At 36.1% G+C, this 26762-nt stretch overlaps 5 protein-coding genes across 5 annotated transcripts; 3 read left to right on the top strand and 2 right to left on the bottom strand.

Moving 5' to 3' along the window:
* Positions 1 to 1530: 1530 nt before the first annotated feature.
* On the bottom strand, positions 1531 to 10838 carry LOC115625411. The gene is made up of 4 exons (XM_030520451.1): positions 10602 to 10838; positions 8352 to 8563; positions 2741 to 2851; positions 1531 to 1711 (listed from the first exon to the last, which is right to left on the bottom strand). The coding sequence occupies exons 1-4, from the start codon at positions 10836 to 10838 to the stop codon at positions 1531 to 1533; spliced, it is 741 nt and encodes a 246-aa protein (XP_030376311.1).
* A 1151-nt stretch (positions 10839 to 11989) lies between these two features.
* Positions 11990 to 15081, top strand: LOC115625410. Its single transcript, XM_030520449.1, has 3 exons — positions 11990 to 12142; positions 14213 to 14745; positions 14808 to 15081. Exons 1-3 carry the CDS (start codon positions 11990 to 11992, stop codon positions 15079 to 15081), a joined length of 960 nt encoding a protein of 319 aa, XP_030376309.1.
* Positions 15082 to 18047: 2966 nt separating this feature from the next.
* LOC115625409 (CASP-like protein 4A1) lies at positions 18048 to 19665 on the top strand. The gene is made up of 3 exons (XM_030520448.1): positions 18048 to 18200; positions 18784 to 19331; positions 19398 to 19665. The coding sequence occupies exons 1-3, from the start codon at positions 18048 to 18050 to the stop codon at positions 19663 to 19665; spliced, it is 969 nt and encodes a 322-aa protein (XP_030376308.1).
* Positions 19666 to 21931: 2266 nt separating this feature from the next.
* LOC115625408 lies at positions 21932 to 22897 on the bottom strand. The gene is made up of 3 exons (XM_030520447.1): positions 22787 to 22897; positions 22256 to 22731; positions 21932 to 22205 (listed from the first exon to the last, which is right to left on the bottom strand). Exons 1-3 carry the CDS (start codon positions 22895 to 22897, stop codon positions 21932 to 21934), a joined length of 861 nt encoding a protein of 286 aa, XP_030376307.1.
* A 2115-nt stretch (positions 22898 to 25012) lies between these two features.
* LOC115625406 lies at positions 25013 to 25858 on the top strand. Its single transcript, XM_030520445.1, has 3 exons — positions 25013 to 25198; positions 25271 to 25479; positions 25546 to 25858. Exons 1-3 carry the CDS (start codon positions 25013 to 25015, stop codon positions 25856 to 25858), a joined length of 708 nt encoding a protein of 235 aa, XP_030376305.1.
* Positions 25859 to 26762: the final 904 nt, after the last annotated feature.

Raw genomic sequence — 26762 nt, 5'->3', positions numbered from 1 at the left:
ATTTTTCCGAAAAGGTAGAAGTTGCACGGTGCCATAACAGGTGAATACGGCGAGTGGTTAATGGTTAAAATGTGATTTTTGGTCAAATAATCGGTCACAAGCGTCGATCGATGAGAGCAATTTTCGGTCGTCAGTCAATTTGTCCTCATTTATGTCCTCACGACCACTTTGAAAACGTTGAAACCACTCGTGCGCTCTGCTACGGGATAGGCAATCATCGCCATAAACTTGTTCTAGCAATTGAAACGCTTCGGTAAAAGTTTTACCAATTTTAAAACCAAATTTAATGTTGGCTCTTTCTTCGAAGCTCATTTTCGCACCGATAACACAAACATACTGGCACTTAAAACGCAATAACTTCACTTCCAATCGATGAAATGTCATGAAATTCCCACTGGGCAATCGATAAGGATAGCAGATTCTAACGCACCAGTCACCAGGGGGCGCTAGAATCAAAAAGTCCTGTTTACTTTGGAACGCTCCTTGTAACATTTAAATTGTAGCATATTTAAAAAAAAAAATTAACCGTTGTTTGATAGGATTGCTTCATATTAACAGAATGGGCGATAGAAATCGACGGAATCTGGTTTTCAGGTTAGCTATGTTATACTGCTAACGAACTTTTAGTGGGATATGGTCTTATGTGATTACGCAAAATGTTCTTCCTTTCCCCTCCCCTACTCCCCTACTCTCCTGCTTTTGGTGATTTTCCATAGCTCCCGCAATTCCTTAAATATTTTTAGAAACACACAAATATAGATACATAGTATTTCAAATTCTGGGCATCCGATGTTAGCTGTTCCATTTGTTTTAATTTTGATTCTTCTATAGCCGCTGTATTCTCTCGGGATATACATAAATATCTTTTGTGGAAAAATGAATATTCCGAGAACTCCATTTTAAACATAAAAGAATTATTTCTGAACAACTTGTAGTTATACTTTTAAGCAACGCTTCGGACAATGCTCTTTCCTTATGCAATATGAGGACATTAAATCGGTGCCATCTTCTGCACAGCTGAAGTCTATTAGGCAGCCGGTTTTCTATGCCAAAAAGTTGGCACTCAACTGTTGCCCTCCAACTCTATTTCCACTTAACGACCCATGTAGCGCAATTTCGCTCTCTTGTTGATTAAATTAAATTTCGAAAACTTTGCCAAATGTATTTTTATTTCCTTTAAATTAAATATTGTTAAGGCTTTTGTGCAACTTGTTTGAGACTCTCGGCGCAGCGGGTAAAAAGAAGGCAACTGACACACATCATTCAACGACGAAGTCAACGTTACAGAATGTCCGGACGGCAACATCGCGAGGCGAATTCAAACGCTGCAGGGAGCTGAACGCGATACAGCAAGAAAAATGAAGTGCCATTTATAAAGGCTGGCAGGGTGACAGGTTGGGGGTTACGGGAAGGTAGCGCAACAACGGCATGATGCAGCAACAAGTGAGCCAAGTAAGTCAACGAAGCAAACAGCATGAGGTAAGTTGGCATTAAAACGATTTTGTACAGAAATATTTGCATAGAAATTTATTAAGCATAATAATTTTTAGGCGGCGTGGAGTATTTTCCAAACGCCAATTCCAGTAGTGAGAAGGGGCAATTGTATTGGCGATTGCAGTCATCGTCCAAGGCATTCCGATAGGCGCGATCATAATGCACAATATCAGAGTTTTCACGCAGTTCCCGGCTGTAGAGGCGCTGCTTCGGAAGGCTAGTTGAATAAATACAAAAAACAAAAAATTAAAAATTATATTATCAGTGCAAATACCATTTTTATAGCCTGTACCCAAAGGGTGAAAGGCTATACTAGTTTTGTGCGCATGTATGTAACACACAGAAGGAGGCGTGGCTGACCCCACAAAGTATATATATTCTTGATCAGGATAAGAAGCCGAGTGGATATAGCCTTGTCCGTCCGTCCGTCTGTCCGTCTGACCGTCTGTCCGTCTGTCTGTCCGTATGAACGCAAGGATCTCAGAAAGTATAAGAGCTAGAATAACCAAACTTGGTTTCCATATTCTCCTAAGACCCAGAAAGTACGAGTTTTAGTTTTTTTTCGATGCACCCCCCACTCCCCCGCAATTCTTGTTTTTTCTTATAACTTCCGTAATTCTCGGAATTTTGAATTTTTTGGTAGGTACATCCAGTTAGTACTAATGTGTCCGTGTGCCAAATTTCATCATGATAGGTCAATTCTGAAGAAAGTTATAGCCATAAGTAAAATCGCTGCTCATGCGCTGCCTGCAGCTCTGTCGGCAGCGCTGCCCGCAGCTGTTGTTGTTGTTGCTGCTTTGGTTCAACTTTGTGCTGCATACATACACGCATAGGTACGTGATGTAAATGTATGCTGTTAAAACTGAACATAAACATGTTTTCTAATTTAATTTAATTAATTAATTAATTCATTCATTTTTTTTAAATTTATTTTTTTTTAAATTTTTTTTTTTAATTTTTTTTTTTGTGGAGAGTACAGGCTATTTTACTGTCGGGCTTGCTCGACTGTAGCGTTCTATCTTGTTTAAGATAAAAGGCTAAATGGCTAATTAAAACATTGTTGTTACGTCAACTATTTTACTAGAACTATGCTTGTATACTTGTATAGAAGTGTATTTGTAGCATTGCTGCTAATTACTTAAGATTATTTATATTATTGTGCAATATTTACAGTATTCGGTTTTTGGCGATATATTTACTTATATACATGGATACAAGTATATGCTTTATATGGATCTTTATTTACCTGAATATCGCTCGAAGCATTTCGCCGATCATGCTCATTTTGGTTCGCTGAAAATACTGACGACTCTCGCAGAGTGTTCTCAAAATGCAATCGCGTCCATCATAGCCCATGCTGTGGTAATTAGAGAAAAATATAATTGAGTATTTATTTGTGTGGTCTGTGATAATAAAGGTTAATCTTTTGGAAAAATAAATATTTAAAGTATTTAAGATCAAGTTATGAGTATAATTAAATATTTGTAGATATCATTTGACTATATCAAGTCGATTTAAATATTTCAGTATATAACTACTATATGTTTGATGATATGAGCATGTTTGTCCAAAATTATTGTCGATTCCTTGTTTGTAATTAGATTTTTGAAAGGTAAATAAATATATTATCTGGCTAAATTAAATAAACTCTTATTTTGTAGAAACAAAACTACTTTTAAAGTCTGTCTTGCCTTGCCACCAACTGTATCTACTCTTAATTATTATCTTACTTATTAACTATATTTTCAATGTCATCGAAGAGTCCGCGACGCGTGCGTCTACGCAATACCGAAGGTGCCACTGGATGTGTTGAAAAGCCATGCAAGTGTTGCAACACCCACGAGTTGTTCGGCAGATCATATGCCACGCCCCAATTGAGACCAAAGCTATTGTATGCGTAGTTGGGATTTCCTATTATGCCAACGGTAAAACAAGCGGCCACCTGAATATAAAGCAGATACTCTTGGAACTTGGCTTTGTAGCTGGTGTCCTCAGGCCCGGTGGTTCAGAACTGTGTCCTATTGCATGATTTTCAGTCATTTTTTAAAGTTTTTGTTTGTGCTTAATTAAAAATATATTTGAGATCGAGAATGTTCCAGAATTGGCTTAATAACGTCAATCTTTTACATGGTTAACAGGACATTGCCGATTTGGATTGAGTTTGCTTAATGCGAAGCGTTTTGTGATCACATTGATAACTTAAAATCAGGATTTTAACATTTTTTCGAATGCTTGAAAGCAATGTCATTTTAAAAAACTCAAGCTGTAAGCCAGCAATACTAGTACATAACAAATAAATTATAAGAAAAATTACACATGAGACTACATTTGTGTTTTTTTTTATATCTCTAATAGTTTAGGAGCTATTAGCTTCACATAAAATTCAAATTGTAATGCCCACTCGAGCTGAATATGAGCCACCGAGCCTGGGAATATGCAACATACAGAGAATGAGGAGCCCTCGGGAAAGCTGAGATAACGCTTGGGCCGACTCAGCTTGCGCAGCCAACGTTGTTGCATCGTGGTGCTGTTGTTATTGTGCAGAGTTGCCACCCCACTTGCTTGTGCATATTGACGTGATTTGCTAGACGAAATGACAGTTGTTGAAGTCGTTGTTGTTGCTATTGTCCTTGGCATATTTGCACGTTCCATCATAGTCATCAATGTTGGCGGCCATAAATCATTTAAAACGCTGCCCGTTTGGTTGCCCACCAATTGACAGAGTGCAGCGTCAGTTTTATAGCTGTTTTTGCTTTTGTTGTAGCTATTGTTGCTGTCCATATCGCTGGTGGTGTTGCTGCTATAGCCGACATTGTTATGGGGCATAAAAATCGCCAACATTGCATTCGTCGTTGTCCCGCTTACAATACTTTGCGTTGCTATGCAATCGTAAATCAAAAACTTTACAACAATTAAACGATAATTAAACAATGCGAAATGCGCGTAAATCATGGCTACGATGATAAAACCAGCGCGACAACTGCTCTGGAACGTGCCACGCCACCTGAACCTGGCCGATTGATGCCTTACCTGCAACTAAAAGAGCAGCGTGCGCAAAGACAAAAGATGTGCTCGTTCCCAGCCAGAAGGAATTGCCAAAGTGCAAATGTGTCAATTGTCAGTTAGCGTTAGTTTGTTCTCCATCTCCCTCCCTCTCCCTCTCTCTCTCTCTCTTTTTCCTTCTCTTCCTATAGCATATGCCAGAAAGACTGCAGTCACGTTTACAATAAACGACAAGCAGCAGACAAACGACTCACACCCACATAGACATTTACACAGACAGGTGTGCACTGCAGCTTAATTGAATTGGCGGTACTCCATTCGATACGTGTGTGTGTGTGTGTGTGTGGGTATAGATATGTGCGAGCAATCTAACATTGTTATACAAGTATGACTTGCGCTGAAAATAGTTAGCGTCCAAACGTCGATGAAAAGTCAAAGAATCCGCCGCGACATTGATCGATGGCTATGTGGCATAGTCTAAAAGATTTTCGTCGTTCCAGTAACAGAACTCTTCAGGCCTCTACAAAGGACATTTAATGGTTGTTGGTTTGTGGCATCTGACTGTCACTTACACATAAAGCGTATTAGACAATGAGCTAAATTGCGGGTAATTAGATAAAAGGGTGGCTCGAAAAATGGGAAATTGTCAATCGCAACTGATTCTTTGATTATAAATGTAAAGCTACTTGAAATGGTTATTTATAAAACGAGTATAGCACTAAAGTTTATGGTAGATCCAAGCTTCATAATAACTTTCATAATAAATTTGGATTCCCCATTTTTAGTTTTGTTTTTCATATGTTGTCCTGAAGTAATGTAATATATTAGTAATATATTAGTTTATTGCAAATAAATAAGTTACTCTATTAATACAAGTTATTATTATTAATTATTATTATTATTATTATTATTATTATTATTATTATTATTATTATTATTATTATTATTATTATTATTATTATTATTATTATTATTATTATTATTATTATTATTATTATTATTATTATTATTATTATTATTATTATTATTATTATTATTATTATTATTATTATTATTATTATTATTATTATTATTATTATTATTATTATTATTATTATTATTATTATTATTATTATTATTATTATTATTATTATTATTATTATTATTGTTATTATTAATTAATTAATTAATTAATTTCAGTAAAATGTTCGCTTGTTTCACCAAATTCATCATCATTTTCTTCAAGTATTCGGCTTAAAACCGTAGATTATAATCAAAATGCGGAGAATACATTATCAAAAGTATTCAATATACCCTCTCCAGCAAGCAACTCGGATGTTGTGCTGCCATTGTAGCGGTGTAGGAACAAGCAAGCAAGCAAGCAAACAAACAAACAACTTCATTAACCCCACAGGGCACACAACGCACATATCTGCTGTCTTAGTTGGCAGCATAAACAACGCACTCACGCAGACATATATACATAAGCACAGGCTTAGATGGCCACTTATGCACACACATACAGAAGCCAGAAGGCTGACAAGGAAGCCTGGGCCAGGCATGGACACTTGGCAATTGGTCTTAGCAAATCGCTTAGCTAACCATACCAACTGACCCATTTGAATCGAAAATGCTCGTAAACCAAAGGCAAAAGTCAACGATGATACTGGCAGGCATCAATAGTAGTGGGTGCCAGCCAAAACAGACAATCGACAAGGACAACAAGAACAACAAGAACAACAGACGAATCGAATCGAATTGAATAGAAAGAAAACAATCATGAAATACAAGAAAAGCAAAATCACACGATGAGTGTTAAGCACGTGAATAAGACCAATGAATGATGCTGCCTCTGCAAAGGTCAATGGGACATGGATGCCGACAGGCAACACGAACAGCAGACACTGGCACCACAAAACTAAAAGAAGGAAGCATCAGCATCCAAGTTAAAGTTAAGCAAACAAGCCAAGTTTTTGGTTCACTTGACAAATGAGAATGAAAGTGGAGCGCTCCAAAGACGCTGCAAATGACACACAAATAGTAGAGCGAGTTTTTGATTAGCATGACAATGCGGGGTACTACGAGTATAGTCCTGAATTTATTTAGGTGTTACTGTGTGCCGCCTTGTGATAAGGACCAAGAAGCTTTAAAGATTGGGTCATTGAAGATAAGGGCATGTGCGAGCAATATATTAACGTTATATGTAGAATGTCACGCCCCTGAATGCTGCAAATAATTTTCGGCCAATTATGAAGTAATTTGTTATGCATTTTCTCACCCTCTTGTTGTTGTTGTTGCTTGTCACGCATTAGCCAGACAGGGTTGAAGTTAAAGTTGGCAAAGGCCAAAATATACTTTTTCGGATATTAAACTATTTCCGAACGCATACAAAAAGCCAATTTAAATGCTAATATAAAATAGCAAACATTTTATTATTATGACAAGCGTGAGCACACACACACTCTCACACACACACACACACACACACACACACATTCATGCACACATGCTCGCCCAAAGCGTTGTCATGAGGATTGAAGACGATGCTGTGGGGGTTTTGTAAACGTAGCTTCGTTGCTTGCTTGCCCTATATGCTTCAGAATGGTTCGAGCTTTGTTAAGCCATACATATGAATGCACACATACATACAAGTATGTATATCTATATGAACACATACATATGTGTACGTACATATGTAGGTACATTGTGAAGACATTCGAATTGACAGAAGTCGGAGCAAATGGAAGCTTCTTGGTAGTGACAATGTCATAAATGAGTTCCACTAAAGCATGTCACAGAAGAAATGTAAAAAAGTGCATGATAGAATCTTTATAACCTCCAGGCATTTACTATGTTTTTCAAACTAAAGAAAATAACACTACTGCTCAAGCAGTTCTGTTTTGTTAAATAATAGTAAATATAAAAAATAATAAAATAACCAATAAAATAACCAATAAACACAAATTGAAAATAGCATCGACACTTATTTTATTATTAATAAAACGGAATGTCATTATCGAACCACAGACCAATAAACGGAAATACAAATCGAAAAGTTTTGAGTCGTGCATTAATTACATTAATTAATTTCATTAATTACAATAATGAAATAAATACAACAAAAACAACTAAATGTATTGACTTTTTTTTTCAATTACGTATATCCACTACTATTCTTAATTGTTGAGCAAAAAATTTGTTGCGTTGTGACATACAAACAAATAAGCACTGACTTGATATAATGCCCAATTTTTTTAAAGTCTCATGAATTACTAAAGGTATGAAAGTTGTTGTAGTTGTGAGATGTAGGCCAAATAGCCACACACACACACACTCAATTCACAATTACACTTCTTGATGTCCTTGCGTTCCTAAAGTTGACGTCGGACATATTAAAATCGACTTGTTTATGGAGTTGGCTACGCCTCTTTCTGGGCGTTATTTACACGTTTATTTAAATTAGTATTTATGGCTCTTTTAAAATACCGCTAACTGCAACTAACCACCATCTTTACTTTGTCGAAGTCTTGGCAATTGGTAAACATTTTTCTGTAATTTCAATATTGTGCCGGAGAGAAGGGAGCGTAATTTTCTAAACATTTATTGATCATTTTAATAATTAATCCGTTTTTATGCGAGAAAATATGAAGAAAGTGGAAATTAACTTCACACTTTACAAAATTATACTTATAGTATGTACATCGTTGCCAACAGCAGCATTTTTATTTGAATTAACTTTTTTTTTAAATTAATTGAACTTAGAAAACCTAGTTTGGTTACATTGAAACAAAATCAATGGCACTCGTCATCATAGTACATATGTATAAAATAAGGAAAACAAGGGAGTTTCTATGAGAACTTTGTCTGCATCTTACCTGCCCATCATCGCCTCCAGCTGTCCATAAAGGTCTCTACGATGTCTGCGTTTGATTTGTATAACACCCGCTTTCTTTGAACGGAAGCCGTGCAAATGGTGCAGTACCCACGTCACATTGGGCAAGTCATAGGCAACACCCCAATTCAGACCGAAACTCAAATAGAGTAAATTGGGATTACCGAGCACGCCTGTAGTTAAGCAAATAGCAGCCTGCGTTTTGACCAAGGGTTAAACAATATTCAACGCTTTTGTAGCATATGCACTCAGAGAAACTTCAGAATCTGTACAAATATAGTTCACATATGAAAGTTATTCTACAAATTTCATGGTTTATTATAAACAAACGAAAATATTTTCTAATATTAAATAAAAGATGTATTATTTTTGCAAAATCTTATTAAAGTGGGCAGATGGGCATTTATATATCAGTCAACATCCCGTACATTTAAAAAATTGGACTTAAATTTTAGGGTTGTGTAGAAATATTGTTTTAAAATTGGACTTTTTACCAATATGCTTAAGAACCTTTGACCTTTGACTTAAGTGAATTTGTCTTTGGGCCTTCATTTTTCCTTGAGTGCACATTTCTTTAACTAAAGGAGTCTAATAATACCTGTTTGGCTCTTGACCATTTGCATTGAGTGGCCATCGGTAGTGCCAGTGGCTGCCAATGTGATATTGATGCTTTTGTTATTGTTCTTCTTTTCGACAAAACTATCTTGCCTTTTTATAAACGCCACTTCAAAAACATTTAACCACAGTCGCAAACAAAATGTTGCTGTGTCTGACAAAGTATTTATGTTATACTTGTATGTTTGAATTGTGTTTGAAACAATTCTACAGACAAAATCAGGCAGATGAACTAGCAATTAAAAAATGTCAGCAATTAAAAACATAATTTGCAACGAATAGACATTTTTATTCAGAATTTCGGTAACTTCCAAAATGCAATATGCGGCGGGTGGCCTTTACAATTCTTGCTGCTCTAAAAAGCTATTGTTTGCAAGAACAGCACAATTAGTATACATTTCAATGCTGTATATTGCAAATAATGCAATTAATGACTAAAAAATCATCCATCTGCCTACAAACAGTCTCTCGAATCTCACTCTGTTCTTCATTTTGGCGTATGCTCAAGGCATGGCATTTATATGCGATTGCAGCCAATCTGGCTTCCAGCATCAATTTTCTGTCTCCACTGATAGTACTAGTCATTAGTTGCAATATTGGTAAATCTATACTGCAAACTCTTTATCAAGGAGCAGTAATAATATCAATTATGCGAATGCCGTGCAGGCCATTAATTTAATTTGGCTCCATGTGCATTGTATTTATTTTCAGGAGACTGGGTCATTTGTATGGACGCAACAGTAAGCACAGTTTTAGAGTGGAATTTATATAGTAGTGAAACGTAAAATGTAGATTTTAATGTAGATATCGCCTTATAATTTTCCTTATAAGGCGAGTTACGACTGCATTTCATTTATTCATTTCAATTAACAAATAATCATATTTTATAAATTTAACAAGAACGGAATGCTATAGCCGATTGGGCCCAACTCTTAATACCCCAGTACCCACCTCCATAAAAGAACATTTTATGATTATATATTGAAAAGATCACAAAGAATACAGGAAGTTATGATAAAAGCAAAATTTATATTGAAAAACAAACAGTGTCTGATTCAGTTCAGAGTAGAAAATCAGTGCCAGATGTTTCGATTCGGGAATTTGACAAACTAGTGCCATATTTACAAAACTTTGGCAAATTAGCAGATTTGTGGCATATCAAGGAACCGAAAGTGATATTATAATAGATTATTAAACCGTTCTTCCAATTAATCTCCAATTAACTGGTATCAAAATTATTCGTCTATCATGCATTTTTAAAGCAAAAATCCAGCAGAGTGACCCAAACATTTCTTTAGAGAGATGGCATTCTAAATCTAGACATACACTATTTAAATAAAGAAAATGGGAGCATTGTCTGAAGCTCCTGTTTGCACCCACCTATACAGCCGGCACTTCTACTAAATAACCAAATTAGCAGAACATTTGTTCATGTCTAATTATAAGGATTTCGTTGTTCAGTATCATCGAAGTGTTTCTTACTTATTATAGGACTGTGATCCCTGAAATTGGTTGAATACTCCAATTTTTTGTTCAGTATGTTGTAGCAGAATAGGTGCGTGTGTCGTTGTACTTGAGCTTTTCTCTGAGTGTATATGTAAACAATTTTGTAACTTACGGAAGCTGATGACCCTTCTGGAAAGGCCACAAACCGCTTGCCTCGCGAGAGTCTGCGTTGCGGGTTCGTCGGTTGTGCCTCAGCGATGGCTGCCAACGTAACATTGTTGTGGTCGATAAAGCTGGCTTGCATTTTCAAAGACGCTGTTGCATCTAAGTTCTCACTCTTGGATACAACTGAACTCTGCGTCTGATGTAGAATCAGTAACAGCAGGCCCCATGTCAGCAGTCCACTCATGGCATTTGAGTATTTTCCGATGATTGATCCTACACGAAGGAGAACTTGTGGGGTACTGAAGACTTTTCCATTTCTTAGACCCGAAATTCAAGTTACAATTTGAACGCTAATTGTAAGTTCTCTTCAAACAGTCAGTCATTAATTACTAAAACATACATAAGGTGTTAATTAAATTAATGAAGGTTAGTTCATTGTGCACGAAAAAATTTACTCGTACACTCCAAAAAAATGGCATACGTTCCCATTCACTTGTGTATCCACTTGGATTTATCCATTATCCTTTTATTCAGTGTTAGTAATTAGTCTTTCCAACGGGGAGCCAGTTAAACGCACATTGAGAATGGAAAATACTAGCGGACATGTCTATAAATATAGTTAGCACATACTACACTTAGGCAAAAATCAAGCATTTTGTACTAATTGTATCAATTATGGACTACGAATCGCATACATGGACAGGGTATACAAGAGCAAGGCTTTCGTGACTTAAGCTTAATTCTGGCTTCATTAACATTTTTATCAACCTTTTATAGAAATAGAAAGTCGTTATCTAAAATATTTGCTATTTATATTAATACTATGCATTTTTGAGAGTGGATGATACTAGATACACTATCAATATTTATATATTCAATTATGAATAACTAATTGAAACCAAATGGTAGATACTTAGCACTTATATTTAGACAGAATATCTACTCGTACATTCAAAACCCCGCATACACAGTGTTGAATTTTAATCAATTTCGAGTTCGATTATAAATTAGATGTTGATTCATACTTGATTCATAAAATGGCATAAATTCGAAACCTTATCTTAAATGTCTCCTTATATTTTTCCCGAAGAAACATTTTTTTTCTCTGGGTGTAAATATCGACGCAACTATGACCTAGATGTTGGGCTAGAACCTTTCACTGGGCCAAATGTATAAATGAATTAATTGCTTCACTAAATAAACATACGGAGCCATCAAATAATGCTAGACGGTTTCTAAATTAAGTTGCCACGCGTAGGAAATATTTGGACTTTAGATAGAGTGCTAAGAGTGAACAGAGCAGTTCCTACCGTTTAACTTTAGTTGTTAACAGATTGCAGAGAGATGAAGACATTTAATTTTAAGAGTTTAATATGGTGTTTCTGGCTACTACAGATGGAACTTTATAGCGTTGTGGCTAATGGCAATAGCACTAGTAGTAACAATAGCGAGGAAGTTAGCTATTTGCTGAAACGGCCACAAAATATGATGGAGTTGTTAAGCCGACGTAAACGTTGGCTTGTCTATGATGCAGGGACCTCTGTGCTTGTAAGTACGAATATATATATAAATTAATCCAAAAGAAAAAATAATTTGAAATGGCTAAAGATTCAGCAGTGACTGTTTTGTATCTGTTGTTTGTGAATTAGTAATATTTATTTGACAACTAATTTATTGTTTATATAAAGAATTTTACTCTTCTGTTCCAAGAACTACTTGTATCGTATTCATCATAATATTTATTTCTTACTCTCACTCTATTACTGATTGTGATATTTTGTCCAATAGAACTGCTGTACATATTTCTTAAAAAATGAAATTTATTAAAACTGTTAGCGACCCTTTATAAAGGACTTCATTAAACTGCAGCCCCAGCATTTCTTTTATATTGCACGTATGTTACCCTTCTTTGCTTCAAATAAACCCGATAACTAACTAAACGCATTTAATGATTTATTTCATCTTTGATGTCTCGAGCTTTGCACCTAACAGTAAGCGAGGCACACTACCTCACAATTTTAAAAATTACCCTTCCCACTTTGGAATCTATTAACTGCATTCCTAAACTTTGCCGTCGTTTTCGCAAAAACAAATTCATATTAATAAATTAAAATTGCTAAATCTTTTCCGTGTTCAACTCGGTTATTTATAGCTTTAGTGTGCGTCTCAAAAAAGTATTCCAATCACTCAAATCTGCAGTCTTTACAGCTATTTGAAAATACTTTTTATTAAATTATTATTTTTTAGATATTTAGCTTCACGAATCATTTTAATCTTCCCAGCCCCGCATTGCTTCGTAGAGAGTGTTTCAACCAATTTTCTAGAAATAGATCCTTCATAAATGATGCAACTCGGTTATTTATAGCTTTAGTGTGTGTCTCAAAAAAGTATTCCAATCACTCAAATCTGCAGTCTTTACAGCTATTTGAAAATACTTTTTATTAAATTATTATTTTTTAGATATTTACCTTCACGAATCATTTTAATCTTCCCAGCCCCGCATTGCTTCGTAGAGAGTGTTTCAACCACGAACAATTTTCTAGAAATAGATCCTTCATAAATGATGCAACTCGGTTATTTATAGCTTTAGTGTGTGTCTCAAAAAAGTATTCCAATCACTCAAATCTGCAGTCTTTACAGCTATTTGAAAATACTTTTTATTAAATTATTATTTTTTAGATATTTACCTTCACGAATCATTTTAATCTTCCCAGCCCCGCATTGCTTCGTAGAGAGTGTTTCAACCACGAACAATTTTCTAGAAATAGATCCTTCATAAATGATGCATACCTTACGAGAATGTGAACTTATGTCATCTACACCGACAACTCTTCCACTTAGCGCACTTAGATTATTGTTTTGTATTCATTTTTTTTAAAAATTTAAATTAAACGTAACTTCTGGTATACTAGAAATTCACAGTAGCCTCACTCTTTATATATCGTTGAATACTAGGGTACTTATGTGTGTATATCGGCAAAGTAAATCCCCTTCGACATTTCTTCATAACATTTGTCTACACGACTATTGTAGATTCGTGAATAGTTTAGTAAATGTATATACAGTCTATGTGAGTTAGTATTGAAATATAAAGGGTATTTGAAAAAGGTTAGTGTGTGTATTTTCCGCTTAGTTATTCCACTTATCCCAAAATCTCAAAGTTTTTTCCAATTTATTTATATTTATAAATCTTTATATTTATACTTGCGTCACTCTTAAGCATATATTTTATCATTTAGATTGGAAGTTATCAGTAAACAAAACATATCATTTTTATTGCAAGAACATGAAATTATGATCTGAAATATCGAAGAAACTGCTATCAGTTTGAGTCTTGAGGGAAACTTTTAAGAATTTTCCCCTGAGCTCATCAGGTAGCACAGTGATGGTCAGATCTTCTTGTATTTCTTGATGACTAGTCTCTGGGTACCTCAACAAATAGAATTGGTAATAGAGTTATAGGAGGATAGCAGTCAATGACGTGAGCCAATACTCCCACATTTTGGGAAATATTTCCAACCAAACATTAAGAAAGTAAAAATGCATAATGTTTTCAGATTATTAATATTATTGTTATTGTCAATATTTTTCAAAAAAAAAATCGCACACCTAACATAGATGACAGCAAATTGTGCTAAGCTTATACTTGGAGGGACACCCAAAGGCCTGGTGTGGTTGGCGGAATTAACGCTTATTTATTCGTTGCCTGCGGATCCTACAGATTGGCTTCCACGTCGCAAGGGGAAGAAGCCCACTATACCACCAATACCACCCCTAAGAAAACCATCAGCACCAGTAATGCCCTCTCCTGCTCCACCAGCAGCAATTCCACCACCGGCTGTAGGAGTGGCACCAGTTATAGTGCCCTACAATCTCTCGATTCCCGCTAAGCCTTTCATTATGGCAAACCCGCAAGGCACCCCAGTGGGCCCCGGTCGTCGCTATTTCGATGATAATTATGGCCAATCCGGCTGTCCAGCCACTGACTTATTTATTAATCGATATGGCACCTCCCACTGTCGTCCTTCATCTGTTCTTGAGCATCATCAGCGGCTTCGACGTCAACTTGAGGACGAAGGAACGAGGGTTTTGAATGATCACAATAATCCGCATGGTATACTGTTTGATTTGATCACATTGCTGTCCTCAGTGTAAGTACCAATCATCAGTATAAATCATATTGCTAATTAGGTACTAATAACTCTTAATATAGGTACAGTTACAAGCCGCGATATTGCATTATGCGGATGTTGTGCGAGTCACCCCATTTAATCTCACCACCTGGGAATAATCTGTTTCACGATATGTTTCGCATTCTGTTGCGTCAAGCGCATCCGGAAATTGCGCAAAAGCCGCATTATCGAGAGGCTTTTACGGCGGGTCTTTCGCTACATAAATGTTCCTCATTGTATGGACCACATTGTAAGCACAGTTTCCTATTGGAACTGATAGAACGTTTCCAACCTAAGAAGAAAATTATATACTGAAAAGGTAAAAAAAACAACTTTTCGATGGGAGAAGAAAATTAAAGAAGGGTAAATCAAAATATTAACTAAAAATACTTTACAACTTTGATGTAGAAATCACTTAAGGAGTTTCAATATACACTATACGTACAAATTAAGTTAAGTAAAACCATTCACTTAAGACAGTTTGTTCAATATTAAAATTAGCTTTAAAATAGAATTAAAGCAAACAATTTGTCAATGTTTGATTTTGTTAATTTATTTTGCATTTAATTGGCAAAAATGTGTATGATAACACAGATGAACATGCATATATCTCAGTGAAGATTTATCGGGAAAGAGATAATCACTTCAAAGCCAGGGAACGACGTAATAGAATGGTTTAAATCTACGTTTTGTGATTTCGTTATAGTCTGTATCCAATAGTGTACACTGGAAAGCTAAAACGCCAACCATATTTAACACGCATGTATTGTACGTATCTGCTCGTCCGATTGAACTCTTAATCTCCAGAATGAATGTAGATTTGACGTCCCCAAATAATTTATTGCAAACCAAATATAAGATATGTAAATTATTCAAATTTGCAGTTTATGTATTTATAATTTGAAGTTTGATCCAAATCGGTTATTTAAATCGTACAGCTCCCATAGCAATCAATCCTATGACAAAGTTTTATTGTTTATTGTTAAAACATAAAACAAATCAACAAACTCTAATCGGAGCTATTCAAATTATTGTATTGTATGTATATATTATTAAAAGAATACAAACATTTCATTAAGGATATGATATGGTACATAAAATCCAAGCCTACATATTTTACACTTGTGTAACTGGTATGATAGAAAGGAAAAACATTATTTATGTACAGGGTGCGCCATCTTTTATGTCGGTATGCAAACATTGAATATCCTTGAAAATAAACAAACGGTTTTCAAGTATGAGCTATTTTTTTTAAATTTGGTTCTGTACAATTTATTGAAATTTCTTGGCCTACTCAAGTCAATCGGTTCACTAATGATAAAGTTATTCAATATCTACATATCTACATAAAAGATGGCGCACCCTGTACAGAAAAAGGAAAATTGTCTGAAGCTTCTATTTACACTCACCGGCATTTGTATTAAATAACCAAATCATCAGGTAATTTTCATTCTAAATTATTATTATTTTCGGTGTTTAGTATATCAAGATATGGCTACTTACATATTATAGATCTGTGATAACTGAAATTAGTTGTATTATATTTTGTGACATCTGTTGTAGCCGAATAGGTGCGTGTGTCATTGTACTTGAGTTTTTCTCTGAGTGTATATGTAAACAATTTAGTAACTTACGGAAGCTGATGATCCCTCTAGAAAGACCACAAACCGCTTGCCCCGCGGTAGTTCCTTAGCGATGGCTGCCAACGTAACATTGTGGTGTTCGACAAAATTGGCTTACCTTTTCAAAGACGCTGTTGCATCTAAGATCTCACTCTTAAATATTTATTAAGTCCTGAACCTGTTGTAGAAGCATTAACAGCAGGCCTCATGTCAGCAGTCCACTCATGGCATTTGAGTATTTTCCGATGATTGATCTTACATGAAGGAGAACTTGTGAGATACTGAAGATTTTTCCATTTGTTAGACCCGAAATTTAAGTTACAATTTTAATGCTAATTGGGAGTTTTCTTAGAACAGTCAGACAGCTATATGAATTAATATTACATACCAATACATGTGCTAATTAAATTAATAAAAGTTGTTTCAACAGAAACATTTACACTTCGAAAAAAAAAGTGGGAAACTCACGTTTTAATTGCTTCCATTGATTTAAGCTTAAGATGTGGGAAATCGTGTAATATTGTTTTCAGTTGTTTTAAAAAACATACATAGTCGCATAAAAATATTTTTATATTTGAATGGTATAAGTAAGAAATTGTGTATTGTTTTTTTTTTTAAATCAATTGCTTGTAATTGTGTTCAATTTTTTTTATAGAGGACATGCAGTGCCAGTCACTGTGTGGATAGGCGTTACTCATTGATTCAAGTCTGATATTATTGGGGCCTATATTATCAAAATCATTCCAGAAGTAAAAGACAACCGTTCGAAGTTCAGGACAAGGAAGGGGATTATATTTGAGAAATAAGGAAAGGAAAACATTTCGAATGCAAGTGGTTGAACAGTTTTCCTTAACCCACATTGTTATATTATTAAAAGAAAATTTTTCTACTGCAATATTAACACTTCACCCTTTTTCTTTTGCACTTAGAATTTTCGGCAAATACTTAAATAAGCAACGATCTGATACTGAAAGGTATATCGTACCAGAGTGACAACAGATGTCAGTACCAATGTGGCTTAGTTGGTTATTCCGGTTAGTAACTTTCACGTTCTAATTAATAAATTAAATATTTTCACAAATACTTATATTTTAAGTTTATTTTTATGACCTGCCATTTTTTATTTGCTTATAAATATTCGATTAATGGTAAAATCCATATATTTTGTCCACAGGGGTCTTGGTTAATGGATTTATTGAACGGCCAGCCAGTTCATTGGATATTCGGAGTGGTAAATACTTGAGCTGAATATAGGTGTATACCTATAAATATGCAAATACAAATTGGTGCATAGAACCATTTCCTCCCATTGCATTGTTCAGGAATTTTATAAAAATTGTATTCATATTTTTGTTCACTAACTTTATGATGTTTTTTGTTTTAAACTAAGAAAATTGTGGTTTTACATTGCATTTTTCTCTGGGTGTAATTATCGACGTTGCTATGACCCAATTTTTGGTCTAGAACTTTTCATTAGGCCACCTGTCTGGATGAATTAATTGCTTCACCAAATAAACACGTGATTTACATGTAGAACATGTTTTGAGTTTGGATGTTGTGTTCAGATTGATTCGCCTTAGTCGTTAATCGTTTGCAGTTGGTCAAGAGATGAGGATCTTCAGTTCAAAGAGCTTCATATGGTGTTTGTGCCTCCTACAGATGCTACTTCATAGCGTTTTGGCTAATAGCAATAGTACAAGTAGTAATAATAACAAGGATGTGAGTTTTATGTTGGAAAATCCCCAGGTGATGATGAAACTATTGCAGCGACGAAAACGTTGGCTCGTGTACGAGTTGGGCTCCATGCTTTTTGTAAGTACTCGTATACTTTTGTCAAAAATATATTGTTTTTGGGCATTTGTTTTGGATTTTTCTTATACAATTGAATGCCGAAATGCTTTAATAGACTACACTGAAAAATCTACTGTTTTGGAAATGAACGTTTGTAGAAACCAGAAGAAGCAATTAAAAAAGATGACGACGAGACTATTCTATAGAGCATTGTCTACCTCTCATACGATCCGTCGCTCTGTCTGTCTTCCTTCATGGAAATATAGTACATATCCGATTAAGTTGAGTGAGAAAGCATATGGTTATCAAATAATCGAACAATGTTTAAGTATTAGTGGATTGTCAATAGTGGCTCGTGATTTTAGCCATAATGTGAAATAACTTATAGCTGTTGATCGCAATCGAATAAGTTTTTGCTCAACTATAACTCAGGTGACAGTTTCTGATGAGTATTTGTAGTTCAAAGTTAGATTTTCAGCATGATCTTATTGCAAGTAGTTCACTTTCTGCCTGTATATCTATATAAAGACAAATGTGTTCGGAAATATCCCTAGACTAGTGCTGAAAATTAATGCTTTTAATATCACACATTTAGTTGACACAGAGCCTTATTAGGCCTATAGTGGGACTCACACCACGCGGCTGTACATGGACCACTGAATTAACGCTTATTTACTCGTTGCCTGCTGGCACAACGGATTGGATTCCACGTCGTAGGCGGAAGAGACCCACTGCCCCACCGATACCGCCACCACCTAAACCCCCAAGTCCACCACCAATGGCACCTCCTGCTCCACCAACAGCAGCCCCACCAGTCTCAGCACCACTCCCCCCTCCGCCTGTAGGAGTGGCACCTATTATAGTGCCCTATAATCCTTCGAGTCCCACGCAGCCCTTCATTTTGGCATATCCCCAAGAGAGTCCAGTAGCCTCTGGACGTCGCAATTCGAATACGAATCGTGCACAGTTTAGCTGCCAAGGATCCGATTTATATAAGGACCAATATGGGACTTACTTCTGTCGTCCTTCAACCGTAAATAGACAACATCGGCGGCTGGTACGTCAACTGGAGGATGAAGGAATACACGTGGCTAATGACTCCAATAATCCGCAAGGCATGCTATTTGATATAATAGCATGGATTTCCACAGTGTAAGTTATATTTGTGAGATCTTTGATAACTGTATTAATATACTTAGTATTTTATTTTTAAAATAGGTACAATTATAATCAACGATATTGTATAATGCGAATGTTATGCGAGTCACGGCATTTAATCTTACCGCCAGGGAAAGATCTGTTTCACGATGTGTTTCGCATTCTGTTGCGTCAAGCGTATCCAGAAATTGCGCATAAGACGCATTATCGAGAGGCTTTTACGGCAGGTCATTCGCTACATAAATGTTCCTCATTGTATGGACCACATTGTAAGCACAGTTTCCTATTGGAGCTTGTACAACATTTTCAACCTAATCGTAAAGGTTAAAAGAAATACTGAAAAATTAATAAAGATAGTAAAGACGTAGAAGGTACAGGGAAAAGGAAATTGTATAAAAATAAAACAAGAATTAAATTCTAGAGTCGTGCGGGCCTGACTCTTAAAACCCTTCTACTCATATAAAAATATAACTAATTTTGTTTTTATTTTGTAATTCAGTTGTAAGAAATAAAATAAACTACAAATATAGTAAAATATAACCCCTGCGTACATAGATATTGAAAATTTTGTGGCCATATCTACTCGCATTGCATCAGGTGTAGTCACAAATAGTGACCATGGATGACCTAATGCAAAATAAAATGCTTCCTAAAAGAGACAGTTATTAAAAGGATAGTAATTAAACAGGACCTTTGGAATGAGGCATTTTCTGGTGGCTCCATCTACTTGTACATATATGTGACTAGCAGGCCTTTGCTGGCTCAGTATTTGTACTTATAATTATACGTGTATTTACTATATGATATTTCTCTTCTGACACTCTCTGAAGTTTCTAAAGAATTCATTTCCCAAATAGCAAATTACTTTGGTACGATTCGAGTTTGGACTAAAATGCAATAAATACTATGTATGGTTATATGTGCATACATATGTACATACATATGCGATTGGTTGGTGATGATAAGTCCTTTACCGGCATTCAGTAAAATTTCATTTCGTTTGCTCCACTGGAAGCGGGTTTATTGCATCTAAGGTAAGGGCATATTTATGCCATTGGTACTAAAATGAGTATCGAACAAAGATAAACAAGAAAGGAATGCTAAAGTCGAGTAGGCTCAACTCTTAAATACCCTGTACCACCCCACAAAAAAGTAATTAAATTAATTAATTAATTTAATTAAATTAATTAACTAAATTAATTTAATTAATTAACTAAATTAAATATAAAATATTCCATGCATGCATACTTACATTGACATTTACCTCAGAATCGTGCCTTATGCGTGTTTGTGTACTTGTACATATGTATGTATGTGTGCATTGGGCCTGGTTTTATTGCTATAACTTTCTTTCCGATCATTATATCATAATGAAACTTGGTATACGGATATATAATCACTAACCTAATGCGACTACCAAATTTTAGTTCAAAATTATTATTATTATTCAAAATTACGGGAGTTATAGAAAATCGTTAATAGGGGGGGAGTGCGGGGTGGATCAGAAAAAATGAACAAACTCGTCCTTTCTCGGGCTCAGGAGAATCTGTATACCAAGTTTGGTTATTCTAGCTCTTATACTTTCGGAGATCCTTGCGTTCATACAGACAGACGGACAGACAGACGGACAGACAGACGGACAGACGGTCATGGCTACATCGACTCGGCTTGTCATGCTGATAAAGAATATATATACTTTGTGGGGTCTACCAAGCCTCCTTCTGTGTGTTCCATGTGCACTCGCACAAAACTAACCATCGTTTTTAACCATCCAAAATTTGTTATTATCAAAGATGCAGTCAAATAGTGCGTGGGCTTACCAAAAATCGGTCCAAATCTTCGGTAAAATTAGTTCATATGGAATTAAATATCTTAAAATCCACCACTCATTGCATTTTACAAGTAATTAAAAATGTGACGACACTTGGTACTGCTTTATATCCTGTACCTAACACATAAAAAGGATTTGCTATCGTGTTTGTGCAACGTATGTAACAGGAGAAAAAGGCATCTTCGACCCCATTAAACCCCATGTATTCCTCCATGTATTCCCCCATTTATTCTTATTCAGCATGACGAGATAAATCGATCCAGTCATGTAAATCAAAGCCCACAATAAATGTAGGGTATTACTTGTGTTAGATACACTTTAGCTTAGGACACTGAATGTTTTAAGAAGTTATCTTAAAAGCAACTTTAAATGTTATCATGATTGGAATGATGAAATGAAAAGAAGAAATGTGGACCATCAAATTATATTCTAGGATTTGCATCAAATCCATAATATATAATTATAATTATACATTTAGCTGAGCTACAAAAATTATCAAAAGCCCCAAAATAAACTAAGGTTTCAAAGTTATGCCCAAATATATTCGAAAATGCATTGCACAAACAAATGGCCCTATTTTGTAAATGGTTAAGTATTTATTTTTGAACATACGAGTGAGTGATAGGAAAGCGAAATGTATATACGGGTATAAGTTAAAACTCCAACAAACTCTGTCGTTTCTCTGTTGTGTATTTAGTTCATTCCACATATTCCAATTACAATTTACTTGTATTATTCCTACAGGATTATTTCATAAGTAGTATTATTTTATTTTTTGCCTTTTTGGAGAGAAGCGTTGCACGAGCTCCAACAGAAAGCTATGCCGACAGTGTGGTCCATACAATGAGGAACACTCATGCAGACTGTAGCCGGCTGTAAAGGCCTCTATATACGATGGTTGATTGGCAATTTCCGGTTGAACATGATGCAAAAGAATTCGAAAAATATCATGGAAAAGAAATTCACCGGGTAGCGAGATCAAATGACGAGATTCGCAGAGCGTGCGCATAATACAATGCCGTATCTGGTAGCTATACCTATTAATGAGTATTAGTATTATTTCAAGTGAATATAAACTGCAACTTACGCCATGGATAACAACGAGATCACATCAAATAACAATCCATGCGGATTATTTTGATGGTTTATGACCACCTTGCCCTCTTCCGTTAGCTGACGCCGTAATCGTCGGGATTTCTTAGCAACACGGCTACAGTAATAATTGCCATACTTATCTCGGACTAAGCTCAGTTTCGAACAGCCTCGTTGTACTTGTATTACTTTGGCAAAGGACTTCCGAGAGTGCATAGGAGCTGGAACTTTTTGGGGATAAGCAAAAAAGAAAGGCTGAATAGGATTTTGAGGGCTGTACGGCACAATGCGTGGCTTCACTAATGCAGGTGTTCGAGGTATTGATGGCAGCTGCGGTTCCGGCTTGTGTGTGCGACGTGGAATCCAATCCGCAGTGCCAGCGGGCAGATCATATACCAGCGTATACTCTGCTATCCATATCAAACCACTAGGCGTAATATCCACTATAGATTTTGCAACGTTCACAGTCAACTGCCAAAAATGTTCTCAAGTTTCAGTTGCCAAAGCTCATTTTTTTCGTACTCACCGTCAGCGAGGTGCCCAATTCGTAGACTAACCAACGTTTCCGTCGCTTCAAAAGTTGTGCCGGATGTGGAGGGCTTTCGAGAAGAAAACTGACACGATTTGTGTTTGTCATGCTCGTATTCCTAGCGACAGGCGCATGGTATATAAGGAACAAGACCAACAGCCACCAGCATTTTGCAAATTTGCCTTTAATGGCATTCATGTTCTACAACATTGACCCCAATCGGGCACTGACTTAAGTCAAATAATTGCAGCTTCTCCAACCACAACTTGCCAGCAAATGACAATTCGTGCGACTACGTGGTTGTTCAATTGTCGCAGCATGTCATATTTGCACTGCTTTCCAGCTACATGTGGTCCGCTTTGGTTACCACCACTTAATTACTTTATGCTAACTAACCAACATGAAGTCCAAATTAATAAATGACAGGCGTCCTCCTTCTCCTTACCAACTTCATTTAGTTATAGTTAAACAACAAAAAAATTGCTCCGTCATATACAAGTCTAGTCTTCAATACACACTTCAATCAAATGAAAACTGAATAAAAGTATTATATATTACTGTTTTCGTTCTTCAAAATGTTTACTAAAGTAAACAGGACTTGTGAAAATAAGAAGAAAAAAATAATCATGGTTCAATTTATTTTACTTCCATATATTTAATACGCTTTGGACTTGGACGGAATCTCGAAGGAGTGTTTAAGCTCGTTGACCGACATGGCCTTCAGAATGTTGTCGGTAAAAGACTTTTAGATTCAGCCTTTTGGCTTACATGGCTACATAATCGTTAATTTCAACGGGAAATGTACGGCAAGTGGTTGATGGTTAAAATGCGATTTTGAATCAAAAACACACCTTGCACATACTTTTCGGTAGCCCAACTGTAAAAATTCCATAAAATTATGTTCCTGAGATGCTCAATTCCATTCATATTAATTTCACGCACTCTTCCGACTGCATCTTCGGTAATCACGATCTTTGGTTGGCCAAAATTTTTGTCGTCATTCAAGACATTACGACCAATTTTATTTTAGAACGCAGCTTGTATCAGAAGACTATCAAGAAACCATCAAACTGTTAGTAGGGGTTATTATGTAATTATCGTAAATAGAGAACATAACAAATAAATATATAGACTTGCAAATTTTAATGCAATATTTTGATAAATGTGCTAAGGAACGCACAAACATAGCACGAGGAGCACATAGGTGAATCGGGTTACCAAGTTTGGTTATTCTAGCTCGTATACTTTCTGAGATCCTTGCGTTGATACAGACAGACAGACAGACGGACATGGCTATTGTCACCCTGATCAATAATATATATACTTTGTGGGGTCTGCCACGCCTCCTTCTGTGTGTTACATACATTCGCACAAAACTAGTAGTCCCTTGTACTCTTTGGGTAGAGGGTATAAAAAGATAATGAAAATATACGAGTTATAGTATAATGTTGATCATACCAGACATTCTAGTTCAGCTACTGGAGAGATGTAATCACAACAGCATTATCCAAAAAAATGTCATCAATAGGACCAATAACTGATATTGGAAGTTCTGTTACGATCTTGTTTGTGTGGCACTGTGCTCGGAGTAAATATATTTAATATTTTTCGGTAGAATGTGAGAGATAAATTCACTTGTGCGTGTGAGTGTGCTCGTACAAGTTTGCATCCAAAAACAACAAACATTTTTATTATGTGCGAGAACGAGAAAAAAATGCAATTGAATATAAACAAATACGCAAACTGAAATTTTTATTGACAGTTTTATGCGAACCATTTTTTTATGCCATAATTCGTAGTATTTGTTTTTGACTTTACTGCTAGCACTGCCTCTGCTGCAATTTGTGGACCATTCATTCTGTGTTCCCTGTGTTGACAGTCGGAGCGTTTAATATGGCACGGCAACAGAAAAAAATTAATTCAAAACTGGAATGTTTGGCTATTGACAGAAAATTTGCATGCCTCAGTGCCAATGTTGATTATGCTGAAAAATATCGGACTAACAGTGGTGGTGACGTTGACCTGCATTGTAAAACAGGTTGTTAATAAAGCGCTAGCTCTTGTTCCAGTTTGCACTTCCATGCTAATCAGTGCAGCCAACAGAGAATGGTACGCTAATCAGCCGCTAAATATGTTTACACAGCAATCAGTTAATCGGTCATCGTTACCATAGCCCGCTAACTGGCCAGTCGACAGTCTCGAATTGGACGCGGTGTTGTCAAAATGAGCTGTCGGTGCTTACTCGACTTTACGCTAATCGCACTGGTTGGGCATGTTATTGTCGCTCCTACAGTACAAACCTCATCCATAGATGTCAGTGTTCGAAACTCGAATACCACTCGGGCTGTGACGAAAGTGCTGAGTCGACACAAACGGTATCTGGCATTTCCGGAGGGCTCTTCGGTTTCGGTGTGAGTCTGCCATACACGCCGAATGGAGTTGACATTCAGGAGTTCATTGTTTCCACTCTTACTTGAATAGGCTGCCATTTGCTTGACTATTGGCGTTATTGGAAATCCTAATGTGGACTGGCTCAGTTGGGCGGTTAACTGGGGCGTTGCCTACGACCTTCCCAATCACATGTGGGTCCGACAGCACGCTCATGGATTTGCCAAGAATCTAACAAAGGCCGTGATCCAACGCCGTAACCGGCGCAGCTTTTATGAGGAAGTGCAGACGGCTCTGCATCAGTAAGTGGACCAACAAAAACGAAAATAAAAACAACAAGTTCCCATGCATCTCTTCCTTGTCAACAGTATGGGCTACAATGGTCAGGCGTGTGTGGCGCGGGCGCTCTGTGAAAGTGCCAAATACATGCACCTAAAAAGACCAAGGCGTGGCAATATGCTCGAGGAGCTACTGCGCATCGTTCTGAGCCTTCCGGCGGCACAGGTGGACCCACAGGAGCCACATGAGCATCATCATTACGATCAAATCTATCGGCATGCAACCCGAGATTCCCACGACTGCAGCTTGACCTATCCGGGATGTCAGTTCTCATTACTGAAGTTAGCATTGGGTAGCTATGCTGCAGCACCGGTGCAGCTTAGTTCCTATAATTTTATGTGAACAATTTGAATCTCAAGAGATTGGAAGAAACATTTTTAAGTGAACTGATTACGATTGTAAGCACTTACAGCCTATATGGCAGATCAGCTTTAGTTTCTGTGTGGCGCTTGGCTGTTCATATAGCCTCTTAATAAATTAAATGTTCAAATGCTATGCCAAAAGTTTTAAGATTGTAGATTTGCAGTGTACATGGGAGATAATATTTAGCACTTTACTTGTAGAAATATTGGCATCATAGTTGGAAACCGTATGTAGGCGTGCGTTTGGTAGAGAATTCTTCCCCATTACCAAAGTACTAGCAGACTTAACAGCTTTAATGGAACTAGTAATCGAAATGGGACCAAACACGTCTAATATTTATCCGAAAGTTACATAAGTGGGTACAAACTAGTGGGACAAGCTAGAATTAAGAACTCTGTCTAATGTTTGTATCACTTTACAAATGACAAATGTTTTTTTGCATTCGCACTCGATTCTGTAGTATCGTGTCGAGTTGTGAAACCAAACTGAAGGACTAGGATCAGTTAATCCAAATTCAGAATTTGCAGACTAATTTCCGCTTACTATATTTTTGTGAATAGAGAGAGGTGGTTTATTTCAGGGCTTTCGTATAAAGAGTGGGATGGTTCCTCCAATTAAAAAAAGACTCGTCCGATTTTTTAAAACAAATTATTTTCATTCATCTTTATTTAATAACGCGTAACATTTATTTATATAGTAATTGTTTTTTATATTTTATTTTTAAATTATTTTTCATTTAAATTTCATTCATTTGCAATATGTTGCATTTACTTGTATGTCTTTGAGTTGTTTCTGCCGCCTCAATATTAGTGCCTTAAATTTAAAGTTCAATGCAATTTCTTTCATTATACTTTTAATTATTTCTGCACACGCAAATTTTGTG

Source organism: Scaptodrosophila lebanonensis, unplaced genomic scaffold, assembly GCF_003285725.1.
Source record: "Scaptodrosophila lebanonensis strain 11010-0011.00,11010-0021.00 unplaced genomic scaffold, SlebRS2 tig00000072-arrow-pilon, whole genome shotgun sequence".
Classification (NCBI taxonomy): Eukaryota; Metazoa; Arthropoda; class Insecta; order Diptera; family Drosophilidae; genus Scaptodrosophila; species Scaptodrosophila lebanonensis.
This window is presented reverse-complemented; position numbering and strand designations above follow the sequence as displayed.

Coding starts and splice junctions, on each gene's coding strand:
- LOC115625411 (XM_030520451.1), bottom strand. CDS start 10,838: ATGAGTGGACTGCTGACATGGGGCCTGCTGTTACTGATTCTACATCAG. Junction 2,852..8,351: donor CTGGAGGCGATGATGGGCAG/GTAAGATGCAGA, acceptor TAATTACCACAG/CATGGGCTATGATGGACGCG. Junction 1,712..2,740: donor ATGCTTCGAGCGATATTCAG/GTAAATAAAGAT, acceptor TTATTCAACTAG/CCTTCCGAAGCAGCGCCTCT.
- LOC115625410 (XM_030520449.1), top strand. CDS start 11,990: ATGGAACTTTATAGCGTTGTGGCTAATGGCAATAGCACTAGTAGTAAC. Junction 12,143..14,212: donor ATGCAGGGACCTCTGTGCTT/GTAAGTACGAAT, acceptor CACCTAACATAG/ATGACAGCAAATTGTGCTAA. Junction 14,746..14,807: donor ATCACATTGCTGTCCTCAGT/GTAAGTACCAAT, acceptor CTCTTAATATAG/GTACAGTTACAAGCCGCGAT.
- LOC115625409 (XM_030520448.1), top strand. CDS start 18,048: ATGCTACTTCATAGCGTTTTGGCTAATAGCAATAGTACAAGTAGTAAT. Junction 18,201..18,783: donor AGTTGGGCTCCATGCTTTTT/GTAAGTACTCGT, acceptor TAGTTGACACAG/AGCCTTATTAGGCCTATAGT. Junction 19,332..19,397: donor ATAGCATGGATTTCCACAGT/GTAAGTTATATT, acceptor TTTTTAAAATAG/GTACAATTATAATCAACGAT.
- LOC115625408 (XM_030520447.1), bottom strand. CDS start 22,897: ATGACAAACACAAATCGTGTCAGTTTTCTTCTCGAAAGCCCTCCACAT. Junction 22,732..22,786: donor AATTGGGCACCTCGCTGACG/GTGAGTACGAAA, acceptor CATTTTTGGCAG/TTGACTGTGAACGTTGCAAA. Junction 22,206..22,255: donor ATCTCGTTGTTATCCATGGC/GTAAGTTGCAGT, acceptor ACTCATTAATAG/GTATAGCTACCAGATACGGC.
- LOC115625406 (XM_030520445.1), top strand. CDS start 25,013: ATGAGCTGTCGGTGCTTACTCGACTTTACGCTAATCGCACTGGTTGGG. Junction 25,199..25,270: donor CGGAGGGCTCTTCGGTTTCG/GTGTGAGTCTGC, acceptor TTACTTGAATAG/GCTGCCATTTGCTTGACTAT. Junction 25,480..25,545: donor GTGCAGACGGCTCTGCATCA/GTAAGTGGACCA, acceptor CCTTGTCAACAG/TATGGGCTACAATGGTCAGG.